The 18,465-nt window shown below is 47.4% G+C and overlaps 2 protein-coding genes across 2 annotated transcripts in view; one reads left to right on the forward strand and one right to left on the reverse strand.

Annotated features, from left to right (window-relative positions):
• GPA33 (glycoprotein A33) overlaps positions 1-557 on the reverse strand; it is a 32,593-nt gene extending 32,036 nt beyond the window's left edge. The window contains exon 1 of the mRNA XM_057557328.1: positions 471-557. Within this exon, the coding sequence (XP_057413311.1) occupies positions 471-557 (87 nt within the window). The remainder of the gene's footprint in view (positions 1-470) is intronic.
• A 14,488-nt stretch (positions 558-15,045) lies between these two features.
• Positions 15,046-18,465, forward strand: part of STYXL2 (serine/threonine/tyrosine interacting like 2) — a 32,630-nt gene continuing 29,210 nt past the window's right edge. The window contains exons 1-2 of the mRNA XM_057531643.1: positions 15,046-15,183; positions 15,797-15,922. Of these exons, the coding sequence (XP_057387626.1) occupies positions 15,813-15,922 (110 nt within the window). The 5' untranslated portion in view covers positions 15,046-15,183; positions 15,797-15,812. The remainder of the gene's footprint in view (positions 15,184-15,796; positions 15,923-18,465) is intronic.

The raw sequence follows: 18,465 nt of genomic DNA on the forward strand, positions 1-18,465 counted from the left end.
CTGGCGGCTTTAGGCGTACACAGCGCATTATGGGAACCCTTGGGAAACTGGCAGGAATGCCTCCACTTAGCAAAATCCATTCGCTCAGAGAAACCACATTCTTAGTTAGGGAGGAGGTGCCCAAGGCCAGAAGGGGCCCATCGCACCCCAGGACTAGATACATGCTCTGACATTGAAAAAGCACTGGTCTCTAGGGAAAGGGGTGCAGCTCACACACGCACGTGCATGTTGGTTTGTCCTGCCCCCCACAAGGTGGGAATGACTCCTGTAGGCTCTCAGACTGGCAGATGGGGGAGGAGGGATGGCGAGGTGGGGATGGGGGTTAGAACTCCATGGATGTTTGAGGAACTCTTTGTTCAGCATGGATCTTAAGGAATCTATGAATTCCGGTCAATTTAATAAATTTTTCCTAAGGCCCTAGTTTAGTGCAAGGCCCTGGGAAAATGATCAGAGGCATCTTCATGCCCTACCTCCTCCAGGAATCCACCTGGACCATCCCAGCCCTTACTGGCTTCGCTGAAGCGCTTCAGGGAGCATGTACCCCACGCACACGTCATTCTCATGTCAGTGTGGGTCTATGTGTGCGGGCCATCTCTCCTCATCATATGGCAGCTCCTTCCAGCAGGGTCTGTGTCTCAGACTTCTCTTGTACCCATCGCTTGCTAGTTCCCACCCCAAGGTATGTACACAGAGCTGGGTGCTAATAAGACTTTATTTATTGAGTGGTTCATGACACAGTCCCTGCCTAGGAAGCAGCTAGCCAGCATCACTGTCAACCAGCATCCTAATAGAGCCTAATTAAGTGTTAAGTGCAAATGATAAGGAGTGAAGTGTAGGGGTTTGGGGGGGAGGTGGGTGGAGAGGGGAGGGACCTGGAAGAAGGATTTTAATGGAAAGGCTTATTGAGGAGGTGGGACTTGAAATAGCCCCCAAGGGATTCAATTCACTATGTTGAACTTGTGCATAGAAGAGAGTAAAGCAGGATGCAAAACTGTACATGCAACAGTATCCCACTTCCACATGGTCACAGAGAGGAAGCAAATTCTTAGAAGAAAAAATACTAAATACAGAATTAATACCAGTTGTCTCTGGATTCTGGGATGATGGGTTTCTTCTTTGTGTATTTTTATTTTCCAAATGTTCTGCAGCAGACATGCGGTACTCTTGTAAACATAAAGCCGTGTTACAGTTTTATATGTCAAGCAGGAAGTGAGGAAGTAGAGAGGTGAGGGCAGCCTATTTTGTCAAGGAGCTCACGTAACACAGGGAGATGGGAAAGCTGGAGCCAGAGGGCCATGAAAGATCTTGAGAAGGTTTCTTTCGTCCCCTCTGGGATGGAAGATGGAGAGACTTAAGCAGGCTCCTAGGTTATAAGGATGGAACTCCCAGAAAGGAAGAGACTGAAAATAGAGGAGAAGCCAGGTGGAGCCAGACCCCTGGCTGTGTGGGGAAGGGCAAAAGTGGAGGACTCGCCTTGCCCACAGCAAGAGTCACCAGTTCCCATGTGTACAGAGGTAGAGAGAAGTTGGTGGCAGGTGTGGAGCACTGAGCTCTGACTGGGGGCCCTGCCCTCCACATTTTATGCCTCTCTCCCAGTGAACTTTGTGACAGTCCTAAGTGGGAGCGTCTGTCTGTCACCATGTTCTGCCCATGCCAGGTGTTTATGGCATCCCTGACTCACCAGGGCAGAGAACGAGGAAGCAGCCCAAAGGTCCCTTGGTGGCAGGGGAGGAAGGTACCTCAGGAAGGAGGTGGGTGCCAAGTGTGACAGTTGGTGCCCTGGGCAGAGAGGGCTTCTCCAGGGACAGAGCGATCTGGGAACAGAGACAAGCCCAGCAGGCAGGGAGGACATGGAGACAAAACCTGAGCGCTGCCAAGGTGGGGTAGTTTGAGAAGCCACTAAACTTTACCTCCAAGTCAAATATGTCCTCCACTGGCTGTCTCAATACTGAAATGCCCACTGCTGAGTGAAGGCGCTGAAAACCCTGCTAAAACACAAGTGCCATCGGGGAGGGAGGGAAGACATGGTGAGTGACTCTCATCCTTTAACACGCAGGGCAAATCCATTTCCTTAATTAGCCCCTCTCATCCATTCATCCCTAGAAACGATGGGTAATGTTGATAGAAACAAATGCAATTAGGAAATTGAGGCTTGGAGAGAAGCAGGACAGAGTAAGAAGGAAGGAAAGAGAGACAGGATAGGAAACACTGAGAGTAAACCAGCTTGCTGCCTGGTGAGGATCAAAAGGGTAGGTACTCATTCATTAACACCCACCCAGCAAATGGCTGCTGGATGCCCCTGTTCCAAGGACTCTGACAGGCTCTGGGGACAAAAGGGCAAGCAGAGACAGACACAGTTCCTGCGTTCGTGGTGTCTGATCCTCTGCGTGAGTCAAATGATAATAAATCCATAATCACAGAGGCAAATGTAAAACCACCATGGTAACAAGTGGTACACATTCAATGACAGGATATAACAGAGGATTTGGGGAGGAGGAGAGGTTGTCCTTAGGAAGGGCCTTTTGAGTTGACATTGGAGGATGAGCAGGAGGGAACCACAAGAAAACAGGGGAAGAGGTGAGTGGGGGAGAGAAGTGCACTGTGCAGAGGTCAGGGCACAGGAGAAGGTGGGCCACGTTCCAGAAACTAAAACAAGCCAGTGTGTAGAGATGGAACCAAAGGGGTGGTTTGGGGCGGGGGGGGGGGTTGTGATTCCCCCTGTGTGATATCCTTTAGCCTCCCATGATGACTCCAAATAAACACAGAGGCCAAGTACAAACATCACACTTGTGCCATCAGGGAAGTTTAGGACAAACTTCACTATCTGCCAGACTTCACCCCTCAAGGTTCTCCTACAAAGCAATTCCGAAATTATACCACTCCCAGTGCAGCCAGAAATATGGGATGGGCCCAAGTCTAAGAGGCCATGACAGCAATTTGAGTCTTTTTTTTTTTTTTTTTTTGCTATCTACAATCTATGATTTATTTCAAGCAGTTCTTTTGAGTATGAGGGTTCTTTTTTTTGGACTTTCTATAAGGGATACACTTTATTTATTTATTTTTTTAACATCTTTATTGGAGTATAATTGCTTTACAATGGTGTTTTAGTTCCTGCTTTATAACACAGTGAATCAGCTATACATACACAGAGAGTTCTTTCTTGCATCAAATGAGTGAGCACTCAAAGGAGGGAGAGAGAAAAGGTACTTGTCAGTTAGAAAATCACTGATGTCTATCTTTCTATAATTAAATTAGGAGAAAAATAAAGAACCCACTGGTAGCAGGAAGAAGCAAGAGTCCTCTAGAGTCTGGCGTTTGGTGAGCTAGATATTCAGTTACTGTGGATTTCCACTGTTTTTCCCCAGGCAGAACATAAGGCAGAGACTTGGGAACGCAGGTACCTGAAGCCAGATTAGGCTTACATTCCATAACTATGTTGCTTGCAGGGCTATTGCTACTATACTAGATGGCTGTGCCCCAGAGAAATGGGGCGCTGGTCTGTTTCCACAAATCTTTATCCCAGTCTTCATCGCAAGGAGGGCACTGCCAAGTGCTCTCAGCCAGTCTCTTGTCTAAGTTTCCTGGTTTGGTTGACAACATCCTGCTCAGTACAACTTTTGTTGTCACAATTTTAGTATGATGATTGATTTCAGCCCAAGGAATATGGTGAGGAGCATAAAGGGACAAGTAGCCAATTTGCAACATCAGCACAATTTGTAAGTTTCTTCCAATTTGGAAATGAAGGAGGCGAATCCAAGGGCACGCTCCAAACACGGATCCCTCCCCAGTGGCCTTCGCCCCCAAGGCGGTGTCCCAGCAACGCTCACTTCTGGTCCCGGATGTTGGGGGCAGGGTCCCCACTTCCCGTGCCCGGCAGTCTCTGTTCTGGTCAGACCGTGGGGCTGGGGACTCGGCTGTGGGCGTCGTGGTCGCCACCCTCTACAGGCCCCTTTCTCCAGCCCTTCCCACTCCTCAGTGCCCCCCTCCGCGGGCCCATCCTCTTTTAGTCTCTCCTCCCCTGGCCCCCAGAATGCTAGTGGTCTTGTGGGAGTGGGACTTGGGCGGCCTTCCCTGGGCTTTTTGGAGGCCGTCTTAGAAAAGAGAACCAGGGCTTAGAAATGGAAACTGGGGGAGGCAGTGGGGCTGGTTAGAGGTCAGCTGTTGGTTGGAAAGAAGCCTTATTTGGAGAAGTTGTCCAGGTAGAAAGTTAACTTAGATTTGGAGGGGAGAGAAAGGAAAATTACAAAGGAGGTAACTGGGCAGAACAGCCCCTGAAAACCAATCACCAAGGACAAGAATCTAGTTATGTTTAGCACACGTTGTAGAGTCTCACAATTTAAAGGTCAATAGTAGTATCTGAGAATGCTTGGTAAGATGGATGCCCTAGTTGGATTAAAGGGAGTTTTAGATTTGAGGAGAGAACTCAATGAAAAGAGTTGGAGAGGAAAAGAGGACTGGAAAGTTATAACTTGATAGTAGAAAACCAAACATATATTGTGAGCCCTTGTTCTGGAAACTATGATACCAAGGGGGGGGAAAAAAAAAAAAGCATAAGCAGTAGTTCTTATCCCCAAGCTGCTTAGGAAAACAAGTCCCGAAGTGGGTGAAAGGTTAAATGGCAGTATAACAGAGGGTCAAAAAAGTGGTTGAGACCTCAAATTCAAATCAGGAAGAAATCATTGGGGCCCAAAGTTATTTAGGAAGGCTTTATGGAGAGAAAGGACTCGTGATTTTTTAAGGTTAGACAGAAAGGAAGGTGTTGACATGACAGGTAGGTCTGATGATAATATTTTTCCAGACCAAGAGGTTCAGGATGTGATATGACAAACATTTTTGTAATGTTCAAGGTGTAAAGGTATAGGAGGCAGTCTAGGTGCTGAAATATTGGGATTTGGGGGAACATTTCAGTGGTTTATAGAGCCTAAACGTGACTTAGGAGAATCTGTCCTCGCGATATGAGTCTTATCCTAATAGTAATGGGAAATCACTGAAGAGCTTTAAGTAGGGGTAACGACATGGTCATAATTTCATTTGAAAAGGTCAGTTTGGCTTCAGGGTGGACAGCAGATAGGAGAAGGGATAAAACAGGCTCCCAAAGCCAGTTGGAGGCTATGGAAGTAGCTTAGGAGAGGCAGCTTACATCGGTGAGGTGCAGAGGAAACAGAGAAAGATGAACAGACTCAAGAGATGTTGGAGGGCTAAAATCATCAGGACATAGTGATGACTTGGATTTGTAGCTGAAGGAGAAGGAGCTGTTAAGGGTGATATGGTGGCATCAAAATACGGTCCCAAAATACTTTGAAATTCCGCTGGTTACCAGGGGGTAAGGGTGGGGGGAGGGATAAATTGGAAGATTGGGATTGACGTATACACACTACTATGTATAAAATGGATAATAAGGACCTACTGTATAGCACAGGGAACTCTACTCAATATTCTGTAATGGCCTATATGGGAAAAGAATCTAAAAAAGAGTGGATAAATGTATATGTATAACAGATTCACTTTGCTGTACACCTGAAACTAACACAACATTGTAAATCAACTATACCCCAATAAAATTTTTAAAATAAATAAATACATTAATAAATAAATAGGACTCATATCCCCTCCCTTGAGTCTGGGTTCTGTGGTTGTTTGATCAATAGAATATGGTGGCAGTATGGTAATAGATGCTGGATCAGTATCTGGGCCCAGACTTTAAGATACTGGCAGCTTCCAACTTCTGTCTCTCTAGATGTTTGCTCTTATAATCTAGCCACCATGCTGCGAGGAAACCCAAACTTCCCTGTGGAGAAGTCCACAAAGAGAGGAAGTGGAGTTAGCACCAACTTGCCAGCCAGTGAGCCAGCATTTTGGAAGTGGGTCTTCTAACCCCAGTCAAGTCACTCCAGTTGATACTGCAGGGAACAGGGACAAGCTGTCCCTGCCAAGCCCCATCCAAGTTGCAGATTTGTGAGCAAAATAAATGTTTTTTATTATTGTCTTCAGTTACTAAGTTACCACTAAGTTAAGGGGTAGTTTATTACATAGGAATAGAAAACTGTAATGGATGACTGTTAGGTTTCTGGCTTTCATTCCTGGATGGATGGGGTGTCATTTATTGATGTAGAGATCACTGACAAAGGCCCAGATATGGGGACAAAGACCATGAGTTTTGTTTTCAGCTTGTGAGTTTGAACTGATTCTGAGATGTCTAAGTTGAGAAGTCATGCGGACTGTTGGATTTATGGGTCTATGGCTGAAGAGAGAGGTTGGGTTTGAAGACAGAACTTTGTGAGTCAGTTGAAATGGGTGTCAGCTAAAGCTGTGGATGTGGATGTAGAAGGGGGTCTGAGTGGAGGGAGCTCTGACATTTCATGGTGGGCTGAGGAGCGTGAAGTTGCAGAGAAGACATGAAAGGGTTGGGCCAGGAGTGTCGGAGGAGAACCAGGAGAGGGTGAGTCATGGGAACTGACAGAATAGAGTGTTTCAGGAAAGAAGGAGGAGGGGTTAGCAGGGTGAGGAACTGCCAGGAGTACAAGCGCCTGCTGAGCCAGGTGCACTTTCCCCCAGGCTTCCTTCCTGCTGGCCAGCATCACAGTCAGCAGCGTCGCTGGGTCACCAAGAAGCCCTGGGATGGGACTCCGGAGGGCAAAAAGGCAAGATGAGGATCACACCCATGCCCACGAACCAGTTCTTTCCTGGAGGCTTGTTTCTCAAACTGTAGTCCCTGCTGTTGCAGCAGCCTCACTTGGGAGCTTGTTAGAAATGCATAATCTCAGGACCTACTGAATCGGTCTGTACTTTGACAAGATCCCCAGATGACTTCTATGCACACGAAAATGTGAGAAGTTAACACACCAATTTAGAGGCTGGGCATTAACTCAGGGAAGCAGTGAGATGGTGCAAAACTGAGCTGCAGGTCGCATGCAGAGTATCAGCCCTAGTCACAGAGATGGCTGTTCATTAAACCTATTTTTCCTCAAGGTCCAATAGGCAACTCTGAACCTAGACTTTCACATCAGAGTCACCTGGGTAACTTTTCACAATCAGAGGGATGCCCAGATTCTGCCCCTCAGTATTCTGATTCAGAAGGTCTGGGGGAGGCTGGGCATTTGCACTTTTACTCCCCAGGTGATTGTGATGGGCAGTCTGGGCTGCCAGCCGTGCCCTAAACCATCACTCCTCCCCCTTTGCACACATACCCCTCTTAAGCTGAATTCATTACATCCTTCCCACTTCAAGGCTGGAGCTGGAACTAGAGCATTTTAATCCTGATTTCAGCTCTGACAGGAAGACAGTGTGATTCCACAGGCACGTGAGCCCTCCTGTGAGCACTGGCTTCTGACTTGTGCTCAGGCACCAGCAGGTCATGCCCAGGCTCCAGGTGGGAGCCAGGTCCTGGGGACTGGTGTGGCAACGGGGCTCACAACCGTGGAGCAGATGAAAGGCCAGGCTGCCCATCTTGTGGTGCACTTAACGGCTGATACCACTCTGGCTCTGGCCTGAATACCACCCTCTCGGGGTCAAGATGAACTGGGAACAAGGCCACTCTCTATCTGATTCTCATCAGATGTACATGTCTGAGGCTGAGCCCTGTAAACCTCACAGCCTGGGCCAGGTCACGGCGTGCACTTAGAAGTGCAAGTGGCACTGGGTCACACTCTGACAGGGAAGATACCAGCGAGCTCCCCGAGCGTGTGTGACAAACAGGATCATGGCACTATCAGAGTGGACAAGTCTAAGGCATGTAGGGAAAATTAGCCTGCTGGGGACTGTGGCTCTAACAAAGGCCCCAGGGGAGGGATTCTAAAATGGCTTGATCAACCTCAAAAGGACAAGAACTTGGAAACTTAGTTCCCATCAAAAACCTACCATGGATGAAGCATCCATGAGCTTATTGATATTTTTTTAGATGGGGGAGAAAAAAAATTTTCTTTCTCATCTGGAATATTTTGGGATGATGGATTCCCTTATTTCTCAGTGAAAAGCAGTACTTTCCTACGTTCTTCAAATTTAAGCTTCGAGGTTTTCTCTAGCTGTAGGAAGATGGGGCTTTTTTGTTGTTGTTGTTTGTTTGTGCTTTTTATCAAGTCTTCAAAGATTTTAGGGACTCTGGGCAGAGCTTCTCAGAGACTTTTTCCCCCTGGTGGGCTCCTCTTTATGTATCTCTTTTCCTGCAGCTGTACCTTCCATCACATCAAATCTTTCATGGAGTCTGGTGGCCGAAAAATTTCCCAGAGTGGAAGAGCCTTGGTCCTGTACACAAGCTGGGGTGTTTTCTCTAGCAGCCTTTGCAAGGGGTGACAAAATCCCTCATCCTCAGTGACTCTCATTCTCTTGGCAGATGTCTGCCAGAGCAGAGTGATCAGACAATTGATCACCAAAGTCTAGTTACTTTCCTATAATTTACACTTGCCCACACTAATAACAACAACAATAATAATAAATAACTGGCATTTATTGAATGCTTATTATGTGGCAGGCACTGTTCCAGGGTCTTTACGTTGACAAACTCATTTATTATCCCTAATAACCGAATGAGGTACAGTGTGCATTTTTACACATTATAGGTTACCTTCTCCATTTCACAAATTAGGAAATTGAGATTTTTTTTTTAACATCTTTATTGGAGTATAATTGCCTTACAATGGTGTGTTAGTTTCTGCTTTATAACAAAGTGAATCAGTTATACATATACATATGTTCCCATATCTCTTCCCTTTTGCATTTCCCTCCCTCCCACCCTCCCATCCCACCCCTCTAGGTGGTCACAAAGCATCGAGCTGATCTCCCTGTGCTATGTGGCTGCTTCCCACTAGCTATCTATTTTATGTTTGGTAGTGTATATATGTCCATGCCACTCTCTCACTTTGTCACAGCTTACCCTTCCCTGGAAATTGAGATTTATCGAGGTCAACTAATTTGCCCCACGCTAAAGTCAGTTAAGGAAGAGGGCCTGCCCTTCTCAAGTGCCGTCAGAGAGGGAGGGGGTGGGAGCATCTGCCAGGGAGGGAGAGGTATTGTGTCACTGACATTGTTTGGAATTGTCAGGCTGACTTTTATTCGGCTTAAGTACTGTTTTTAAATTCTCAAATGCACCACCTTCTGTTTGTGTCCCCTTCATATGACCTTATGTGATTTTATTCTGACTCCCCAAAATCCGATGAGTCCTGGGGTCTATTTTCATCAACTTTGTTATGTTACTCTGCCCGGGACATCAGCAAAATTTAAGTTGTTACTGGGCAAGTTCAGATGAAGAACAGAAGTAGGGGGAAAGCCAGTACGACTTCTGGAACCCAGCTTAAACTCCACCTCCTCCAGGAAGCCCTCCCTAATTTCCCTGCTCTTCCTCTGGCATCCTCTCCCGAGCCATGGTGGGGAGGGCCACCCAGCTGCTTTTACATCTGAACTTTGAAGGCCTTCATTGCTCACTTGTACGTAGCAATGGCTATTTCACCCCAAACATTTCCACTTGGCAAACGCATGCCTGGAGCTAGCCACCAAGCCCAGATGCCCCGGCCCCACTACTCCGGCCCCTTCCCCTTAGTGTAAAGTATGGAGGCAAAGGTGATGAGCCCATGGTGTCAGGCAGGGCAGGCTGGGAGGGTGGAGGGAAGGGGGTGGGGGCAGAAGACACACTTTATCAGTGTGTCTGAACACAAACCCAAGAACTGGTTGAGCTGGATGAGTTCACCCAGGGGTCACATGCCTTCTCACAGGAAGAGGTGAAATGTACTGCTCCAGGCAGTTCACAGTTAAGTCCACATTTCAATCTAAGCTGGGTGCACGTTTTGTTTTGTTTTGTTTTTTTCCCAAGCCCAAATCCCTTCTTTTGATTCATGCATGGGTTTTGGGTTGCAGCCAGACTACAGATGCAAGGGTGTGTACTGGGGTAGGGGAGGAGGCGGGGCAGCGGGGGAGACTTCTAGGCTCTATAGAAGAGAATCAGAGGTCACTGGCCCAGCCCAGAAAGGGTGGTCATTTCTTTTCAGCCTCCTACCCTCTGGGCTTGAAGCACATCCTTCCGGTCTGAATCTGATGGCTGAGACAGGTCCCTCATGACTGCAATCATTCCAGACCCCTCACTCCTGTGGTGCCTGCACAAACTATGTGCTCAGTAAAGAGCTGTTTGGATGAAGGAATGAACTAAGTATGCCCTCTAACCTGATGGCAAGGGCCCCTCTGCCCCAGTTAGATGGGCCTCCTGGCAGGGCCTTTGAGTTTGACCCAACCCTTCCCCAGCACTGGGCTATTCTCCAGTCAAGAGCTCCAAGGTCGTGTTTTGAGAGATGGGGGAGGAGGGGGAGCCTGGGGGCCTAGGAGAACCACCCTGGGCTGGCAGGCCAGCTGGCCTGGGGCTTGCCTGTAGGAGCTGAAAAGTGAGCTCTAACTCAGACCCTCTTCCATTCTGCTTCCCAGGCCTTGGGGCTCCCAAGTTTCCTGGTATAACTCTTCACCTCTTCCTGTAACCAAGCAGGATTCCATGGGGACTTCCTAGGACAGACTCCTCTCCCCATGTCCTCTGCCTGTCTCTTGTTTGTAGAAAAGCTTTCATCTCCCACACCTCCCCTGAGTCACAAAAGTCTGGATCAAGAATTAATGCAAAAATAGCAGTTGGGCCAGGAGAACTGGTAAGAATTTAAATAGTAAATCAGCCATACTGCAGTCACAGAATGTTTAGTTCCTCCCTGAAGTACCTAGATAGCAGTATCTGATGCACATTTCCTGAGTTGTTTTACAGTTGCTAGAACCCCCAGCAAATGGAAGAAGTTAAGTACTGGATGACCATGAGTATGCAGCCCCCAGACCTATTGGAGCCTGAGGATTGGTGATGTTAACCCCTGTGACACCATCCTGTTACCTCACCATCAACCAATCAGAGAAATGTGCACCAGCTGTTCACATACCCTGTGACTCCCCTCCCTCACCTTGCCTTTAAAAATGCTTCCCTGAAACCTACTGGGGAGTTTGGTTCTTTTGAGCGTAAGCCACCTGTTCTCTTTGCATTGCCCTTGCAATAAAACTTTCTCTGCTCCAAACCCTGACATTTCGGTTTGTTTGGCCTCACTGTGCGTGGGGCACACGAACTTGGATTCGACAACACGCCCCAGTTTTGCCAGATCCCTGAAGCCCACAACAATTTCTAATTGCAAGCTGACACAGAGGAAGACAAGCACTGTATAATATCACTTATATGTGGAATCTAAAAAATACAACAAACTAGTGAATAAAACAAAAAAGAAGCAGACGCACAGACATAGAGAACAAACTAGTGGTTACCAGTCGGGAGAAGGAAGAGGGGAGGGGCAAGATTGGAGTAGGAGGAATAAAAAGGGTTGTTATGGGATTATATGAAATCAGGTGTGTGAAATTTTGCCAGTTGTAAAGCACTACAGAATTTAAAGAATCTTTCATTCAATGAGAAATAATATGTTTAGTTTTAAAATGTGGCTGAATTTTAAAATAAATAAATAAATTGCAAGCGATGAGATTCTCAGCATGTTCAAATACACTGAATTAAAGATACTCCTAAAATCCTCCCAACCCCCATCTCTCAACTTCCTTGCTCATTCTACTTCCTGTCGGTGCCCAGGACTCTAATGCCAAGACCTCCATCCTAACCCTTAGCACCCTGTGGGTCCTCACACAATGACTTTGCTATTTAGCACTTGATTTGGAGTCTACCATTATATCAGCGAATATCTGGTTTTTATTTTGTGGGGTTCCCCCATGTTCTGAGTTTTCAATGACCAGAGTATCAAGGGAGCTAAAGGGCTTTGGCCTTTGGAAAGGGTCGTTCTATTTCTAACTGGCTGTTTTTCGAAGGGTTTGAGTCTTCTCTTGGTCTGTAAATGATATTGGGTAAGTTGCAACCTTTCTCTGCCTCAGTTTCCCTATATGTGATAACAGATGTTATCACTCTTACCATTGCCTCTTTCTCTGGTTTTAAGGCAATGATTAAAACCTCAGGTAGTGAACACAAATCCTGGATCCACACATCCTGGCTTTTCTGGGACAACCCTGATTTTAAATATTTTTGTCCCAATTGTCAGATCTTATGTCTGATCTGATGATCTGATTTGGGATCAGAAAATATAGTTTTGAGAGTACTATGAATTCTAGAAATGGGCTGGAATTTTATTTACTAATATGAGAATAAAAAACATTCTGCTTCTGGGTGCTGGCCTGGAACCTGCTTTTTGAACGACAGACGTGTCATTCTGCCCAGCAGGAATACAGCTGTGTCATTGGAGGCCCTCCCTGGGGGGGCTCTGGGAGACCCTCAGCATTCAGCCCCTGTCTCGCCCACCCCTGGGCACTACTCACCTGCACAGAGTACCCACAGCACGGGCTGCGTCTTCCCCTCCATGGTCTTGGGTCCTCTCTGCCCCGAGTCCAGCCTGGCGCTGGCGGGCCCCTGACTTTAACCAGTCTGGGCTGACTGGTTAAAGCTACGACAGCCTCTGGCCCAGTCCAGACTTCGATCCCTGTGGTTTCTCCCTTCTTGTCTACCTTTGCCCAGCCTGGCCCCCATGGCCCACCCCTCGGCTGGACTGACAGGTGAGCTCACCTGTGGGACAGGACTCCTGCTCCACCCACTTCACCAAAGACCCCACCTTCTCAGTTACCTCCCCTGCCTTCTCTCCACCCAGCAGGTGGGCAAAGTCCTGAGCTTCTCACTATCACGTGGGCTTCGCCTATAAGGGACAGGAAGTTGCCGCCTCGTAATATGAAGGGAAATGATCTCAGAGGAAGGGTTTCAAAGCCAATAAAAGAAGGGTGTTAGTCACAATTGCTGAAATACTTCGAGGCATAATACGATCTGTTAATCTACTTCCCTTCCTGGTCTACCTCACCACCACCCCACAACCACGCTAGAGACACAGTCATGAGGAAGACTGGAAATCTCTACCCCCAGAGAACTACTAATCTGGTCAGGGAGGAAGATAGTATACAAGCCACCAAGATAGAAATACAGTGACCAGTTTGTCTCAGTTTGCTTGGAACTCTCCCAGTTTTAAAACAGAAGGTCCTATGTCCCAGGAATGTCTCCATCCCAGGCAAACTGGGATGGCAGGTCACCCTACTTAAAGAGTGCCAGTGCTATGGGGAGCATGACCTGGGAAATGACATAGATAAAGAAATTGGGGCAGTGGAAGGGGTTCCACCTTAGACCTGGGTGATCAGAACAAAATGAGTATTATGATTCTCTATTCTACAAACAGGCTTCTAAGTCTCAAAGAAGTTAAATGGATTCTCCAAGGTCACACAGCTAAGAAGTGGTTTTCTGATTTCTAATTCACCAGGCTAGGGACCCAGATGTCACCCTCTGTGAGTTCCGGGGTGGTGAGTAAGGGTTTAAAGGGTATAAAGAAGACAGAAGCCCTCTGTCCTCTCTCCTCCTATGTGGTCCCCTCTTTATCTGCTGCCTCTCTTAGGTGTGTTGGCCCTCCATCTTTCCTCCACCTCCCACCCACCTTCTTCCCTATGCTGGGGGTCTGTCATCTTAAGCCTTGCCCTGACTGATGCCACCCTTCAGTCCTCTGCCCCGTTCCCATCCACTCTCCATCCCTCCCCCCTTCATCTCACCTCTTTCTCATACCACCTTTCATCTTCGTGGAACCTTGAAGTCTGGAGGTGAATTGAACTCCCATGGTTACTCAGTTGTGGTCATTCTTCCATTCTTCAACAGACACTCACTGAGGCCCTATTTGACGCCCAGGACAGGGGTTTGGCCATTGGTGATGCCATGTGCCTCCTCAGAGATGCCTTCCTGGACTACTCTACCCAAAGGAGCCCCCATCCCAGCTTTGCCAAGTTTCTGCACACAACTCTGTTTTCTTTCTTCAAAGCTCTAACCACTATATGAAACTAATTTTTGCTACCCCAAAACTTTTTCCATGCCAACCCCTCTGGAATTCCTTCCTCCCACCATATCTGCTGTTGTAATCCAACATGTGCTTTAAAGGGCAGCTCATATATTATCTGTTCTTTCATGAAGCCTTTCCTGACTTCTTCAGCCAGAAGGGCTCTCTCCCGCCTTTGAACTCACACAGCACTCTGGATCTCTCTTGGGATACTAACTAACTACATTCTGCCTTCTGCTTGAGTTATTTTTGGTCTGTGTCTCATCCCTCCTAATAAACTGTGAGCTCACTCATTTATTCAGCCAATTGTTATTGCACCAAGCATTGTTCCACCTAGCTGGGAAGAAGCACCATTTTAAGTCTGTAATTGTGTGTCTTACTAACTTTGATCAAGTATAGAGCCTGATGCATAATAGATATCAGTGGGTATTTGTGAATGGGCAGACAAATGGGTGAATGGATGGATGGAGGAATGGGGTCATTATAGAATGTGCGGGGTGAGGGAGTGAACTATTGGGTTATTGGACTTTGCTTTGATCATAATGATGGTGGGAATTGGTGTAGTGGAGGAGGGTGGGTTATGAGCACATTTGAAGTTTATGAAGCTCATGGAACGTTTATATCACCCAGGTTTGCCAGTTGACCATCACCATGGGAGGTGAATGTGGGGCAGGGGTTGTGGAAGGGGTGCACAACTGTCCAGTTCAGTATCCAGAGTCATCTCTGTCCAAAGAAATGGAGCCCTGGTCCCAAGAAATGACTACCTTATAGTCTCACCACGATGCTCTCCCAACATCTATCAGAGGACCCTCCCCATTCCATATATCCGGTATTTTTTTTCCAACCCCTTCTGTGCTGACATGGGGTTAAAGTACAATTTATTTTATTCTTCTAGATCTTTGGCTTTAGATTATCTTCAGGAAGCACTTTGAATAGCAGCCCCAGGCTGGAAGGTATGGAGAGAGGGCCTAAATCAAACTTTTTCTTTAGGCCTCTCTGTCTACGAAGAACGAACCTCTCCCAACTCTGCTGTTCAGTGTCAGTGTCCAGAAAATCAGCCAGGAGGGAAAGAGTTAAGTGGGGCCTGCTTTCGGGTCTGGGTCCTGAGCCTGCATTCCTTCCTCCCAGAGATCTGCCAGGCTGTGGGACCAGAGGCTAAATTTAGAAGCTAGCTAGGGTTTCCTGTGAACAGCTGTCCTGCCCCTCAGAGAAGGAACACCGGAGAGGGGAGGTCGGTCCCTGTCACTGGTCGGAGCTTCTGGCCATTTCGTCTGGGTCCCTCAGCCCCTGAGTGGCTGGTCCGTGGTGTGGGGACACAGGCAGATCAGCGGTGAGTGTGCCTCTCCCTTCATTTCGTCCTGCGAGCCCAGGACTTACAAACAAAGGGGCAGCAGCTCTGCCCTGAGTGTCAGGGCCCAGCCATGTCTGGGACCAGCTCCTGGGGGATCTCATATTCCTTAATAGGCTGTGGGATGGCGCCTGAGCTAAAGGTAGTGGCTCCTGAGACCTTGGTTAGAGACGCTGAAGAAGGCATCTTCCCGGTAAAGACAAAAGATGTGTGTGTGTGTGTGTGTGTGTGTGTGTGTGTGTATGAGAGAGAGAGAGAGAGAGAGAGGGAGAGAGAGAGGCAAATTTCTGGTTCCCCTCACTGCTTTCTTGCTGGCATCTGTGGAAGGAGCCAAGTTGTCACTTCTTAAATCTTGCGACTCCAAGGTGGGCTGTTTACACGGCCGGCCGGGGTGTGCATCTTGGTGTCCTGATAACAGTAGCTGGATCAAGTCTGACTGGGTTTTCCCCATGAGTGATTTCCCCACCAGGCTATTAACACGTGGTGACTTTCCCATTCCTAGTTCCACTGAGGTGACATCACTGACACACCCTTTCCCCCAACAAAACCTCCAGAACCAGGTTTTCTAACTGCCCTTTTCATGCCAAACCTACAGAGGCTGACAGGCTGTCATGGCAACAAGTGGGGACCCAGAAGAGGAGCAGGTAGTCCCAGGTGAAGAGGATGAAGCCAATGTGAGAGCCGTGCAGGCTCGGTACCTCCGGAGCCCCTCCCCCAGCCAGTAAGTGTGCACTTGCTGAGTTCTGCACCCCTCCAACCACGGCGGGAGTGGGCTAGGGAGCATGATGACAAGTGGGCCCCAGGGAGCCTGCAGCCACCACCTTAAATTCACTCATTCAGCAAACATTGTTGAGTAGTTTTTATGTGTCATACTCTCTGGAGGAAGCAAACATGCACACAACCACACTGCAACATGGCATGGTAAGTGCTAGGATTAGCATGCCTAGGGTCTAGCGGTGGGGTGGGGGTGAGTGGGGGGGCGGGCAGGAAAAGGAACACCTGGGCTTGGAATTGTCATAGGAAGGCTTCCTGGAGGAGATGATGCTGGACTTGAACCTCAAAGGATGAGTAGGAGTCTGGCAGTTCTCCCTGGATGATAGTGCTTGAGTTCCTAGAACTGAGGTTGGAAACGCGGATGGTAGACCACAGATCACAGTTGCTTTATTTTTTCTGTTTTTTGTTTGTTTGTTTGTTTGCGGCATGTGGGTTCTTAGTTCCCCAACCAGGGATCGAACCCATGCACGGAGTCTTAACCACTGGACCAGCAGGGAAGGGTAGACCATAGATCATAGATAAGAGAACGCATCAGGACAGGAAGAGGACCCTAAGACATCAGATCCTAGTACTAAGATGATTTTGTATCTGTGATCAAGCTGTGTCTTTCAAACTGGGATTTGTGCATGCCTGGGGGTAAGTGGCAGTGTGCCCAGGGGTAGATGACCACATGCATCTTCCTGGAGGGTCTTTTTTATTTTGTGACAAGTAATTTTAAAGTTTCTTTTACATAAAATCATTGAGGATATATGATGACGTAGAATGAAAGATTTGTGTAAAATTTTAAGAAAAATCATAAGGCATCAAAGAAATGCTTAATTGCCTGCTAAAGCAGTAGTGTATGTGCCTATCCTTTTTCTTCCGCCATAAATAATAGTAGGGGATCTGACTTCTAATCTTAGCTCTGTCACCAAATTTATGTAAAGAACCACTTTAATTCTTGAGTCTATGCCTCCTTACCTAGAAAAAGGGAAGGAAAGACTCAGAATATCTCAAGGTAACTTTACATCAGAGTACCTCTGATTCTGCTTGACTTTCCTTTTCCTCATGTCTCCTGGGGTCTTGCTGGCTCCTGCTTCTCAGGGCTCAAACAGGCTTCCCCTTTGGAGTGAAATGGGAGCAAAGGCAGCTGCTCATCACCCAGGGGCCAAGGCACTTTGTCCAAATGGAGCTTGGGGACTTTTACTTTAAAATTGAGCCTTATGTTCCACTTAGAAAAACTGTTAGGATTGAGAGATTTAAAATGTAGCCCTTCTCTGTCTACACTCCCAGACAAGGCAGAGGTAGCGTGCGGTGAGTCAGGGTAGGCGATGGCTTCGTGTAGTAGTTAGGGTAATGCCAGCTGTAATAGCAAATGGACATTTCTTTCTCACTCAAATACATTTCAGAACAGGTACCTGAGCAGTGATTCAGGAACTGAGGCTCCTTCTATCTTGTAGATCCTCCATTTTAAGGCCCGACTTCTAAAGTCGCTGTGTTCGTCAGCACCAAGACCAAATGGGGAAGGGCACGAAGAATCTCTCAGGAGGTTTTTATGGGCCAGGCCTGAAAACGGCCATTTTGCTTCCGCTCGTATTCCATTGGCTGGACCTCAGCAAGGCCATGCTTTCTTGTAAGGGAGGATGGGAAATGAGGTCCATGAGCCCAGGGAAAAGAAGTGGGTTTGTGAACACACAGCAGTCGCAGCCCCAGTAACCCCTCTAGGCAGTTAATATTCGTGTTTCCTTTAATCCCACTCATAGAGCACACTTATTGTCTCCCCAGGGAGACAGCCCCAAATCCCATTTACCAACTGCTGCAAAGTTCAAAGGCTAGGTTCTCTGGAGGGCATGCCTCCTCCCCCTCAGGGCTGAATGCAGCTCCTCAAGGTCTGACCAGGATAACTGCAAAGAAACAAAAACAGAAACAAAAACAGAACTCCCATAGGATAAAAGGAGGCGTGGGAGATAACAGCAGCCATCAGTCCATATAATTAATGAGCCTGTTGAGCATCTTTGCCCCAGAAGTGGGGAGACCTCCTAGCGGTGACTTTGATGTGACCCTTGGGGTGGATTTCCTTTGTCTGCTGTTCTCTGGAGCTTCCAGCTTCATCCCCTGAGGCTTTTTCCTTGTCTGTTATTCTCCACAGCCACATCTGAAGCGAGGTTGGAGAGGGTGTCTTCCTTGAAGGCTGTATAGCTTTTACAGGCTTGTCCTGCTTATGGAAACTTGGGGGTCCAAGGGCTGTTTTAAGGTTTATACCACCCAAAGGCCTTTTTTTTTTTTTTTTTTCCCCAAAGGCTTTTTAAGTCTCATGGTTTCTTGGAAAATGTGATCTCTTCAAAAACTTAATTGGTTTCTGATCTACAGAGACCAGACAACTCCATGTGCCAGAAACCACACCCATAGTTCTTTCCCATAGATGTAATCTTCAATCATTTCTTTGCTTTCTTGTCTACATGTTTCACTCTCAGCTTAATGACAGGTATCTTGAGAGATTATCTGAAACTT

Source organism: Balaenoptera acutorostrata, chromosome 1, assembly GCF_949987535.1.
Source record: "Balaenoptera acutorostrata chromosome 1, mBalAcu1.1, whole genome shotgun sequence".
NCBI lineage: Eukaryota > Metazoa > Chordata > Mammalia > Artiodactyla > Balaenopteridae > Balaenoptera > Balaenoptera acutorostrata.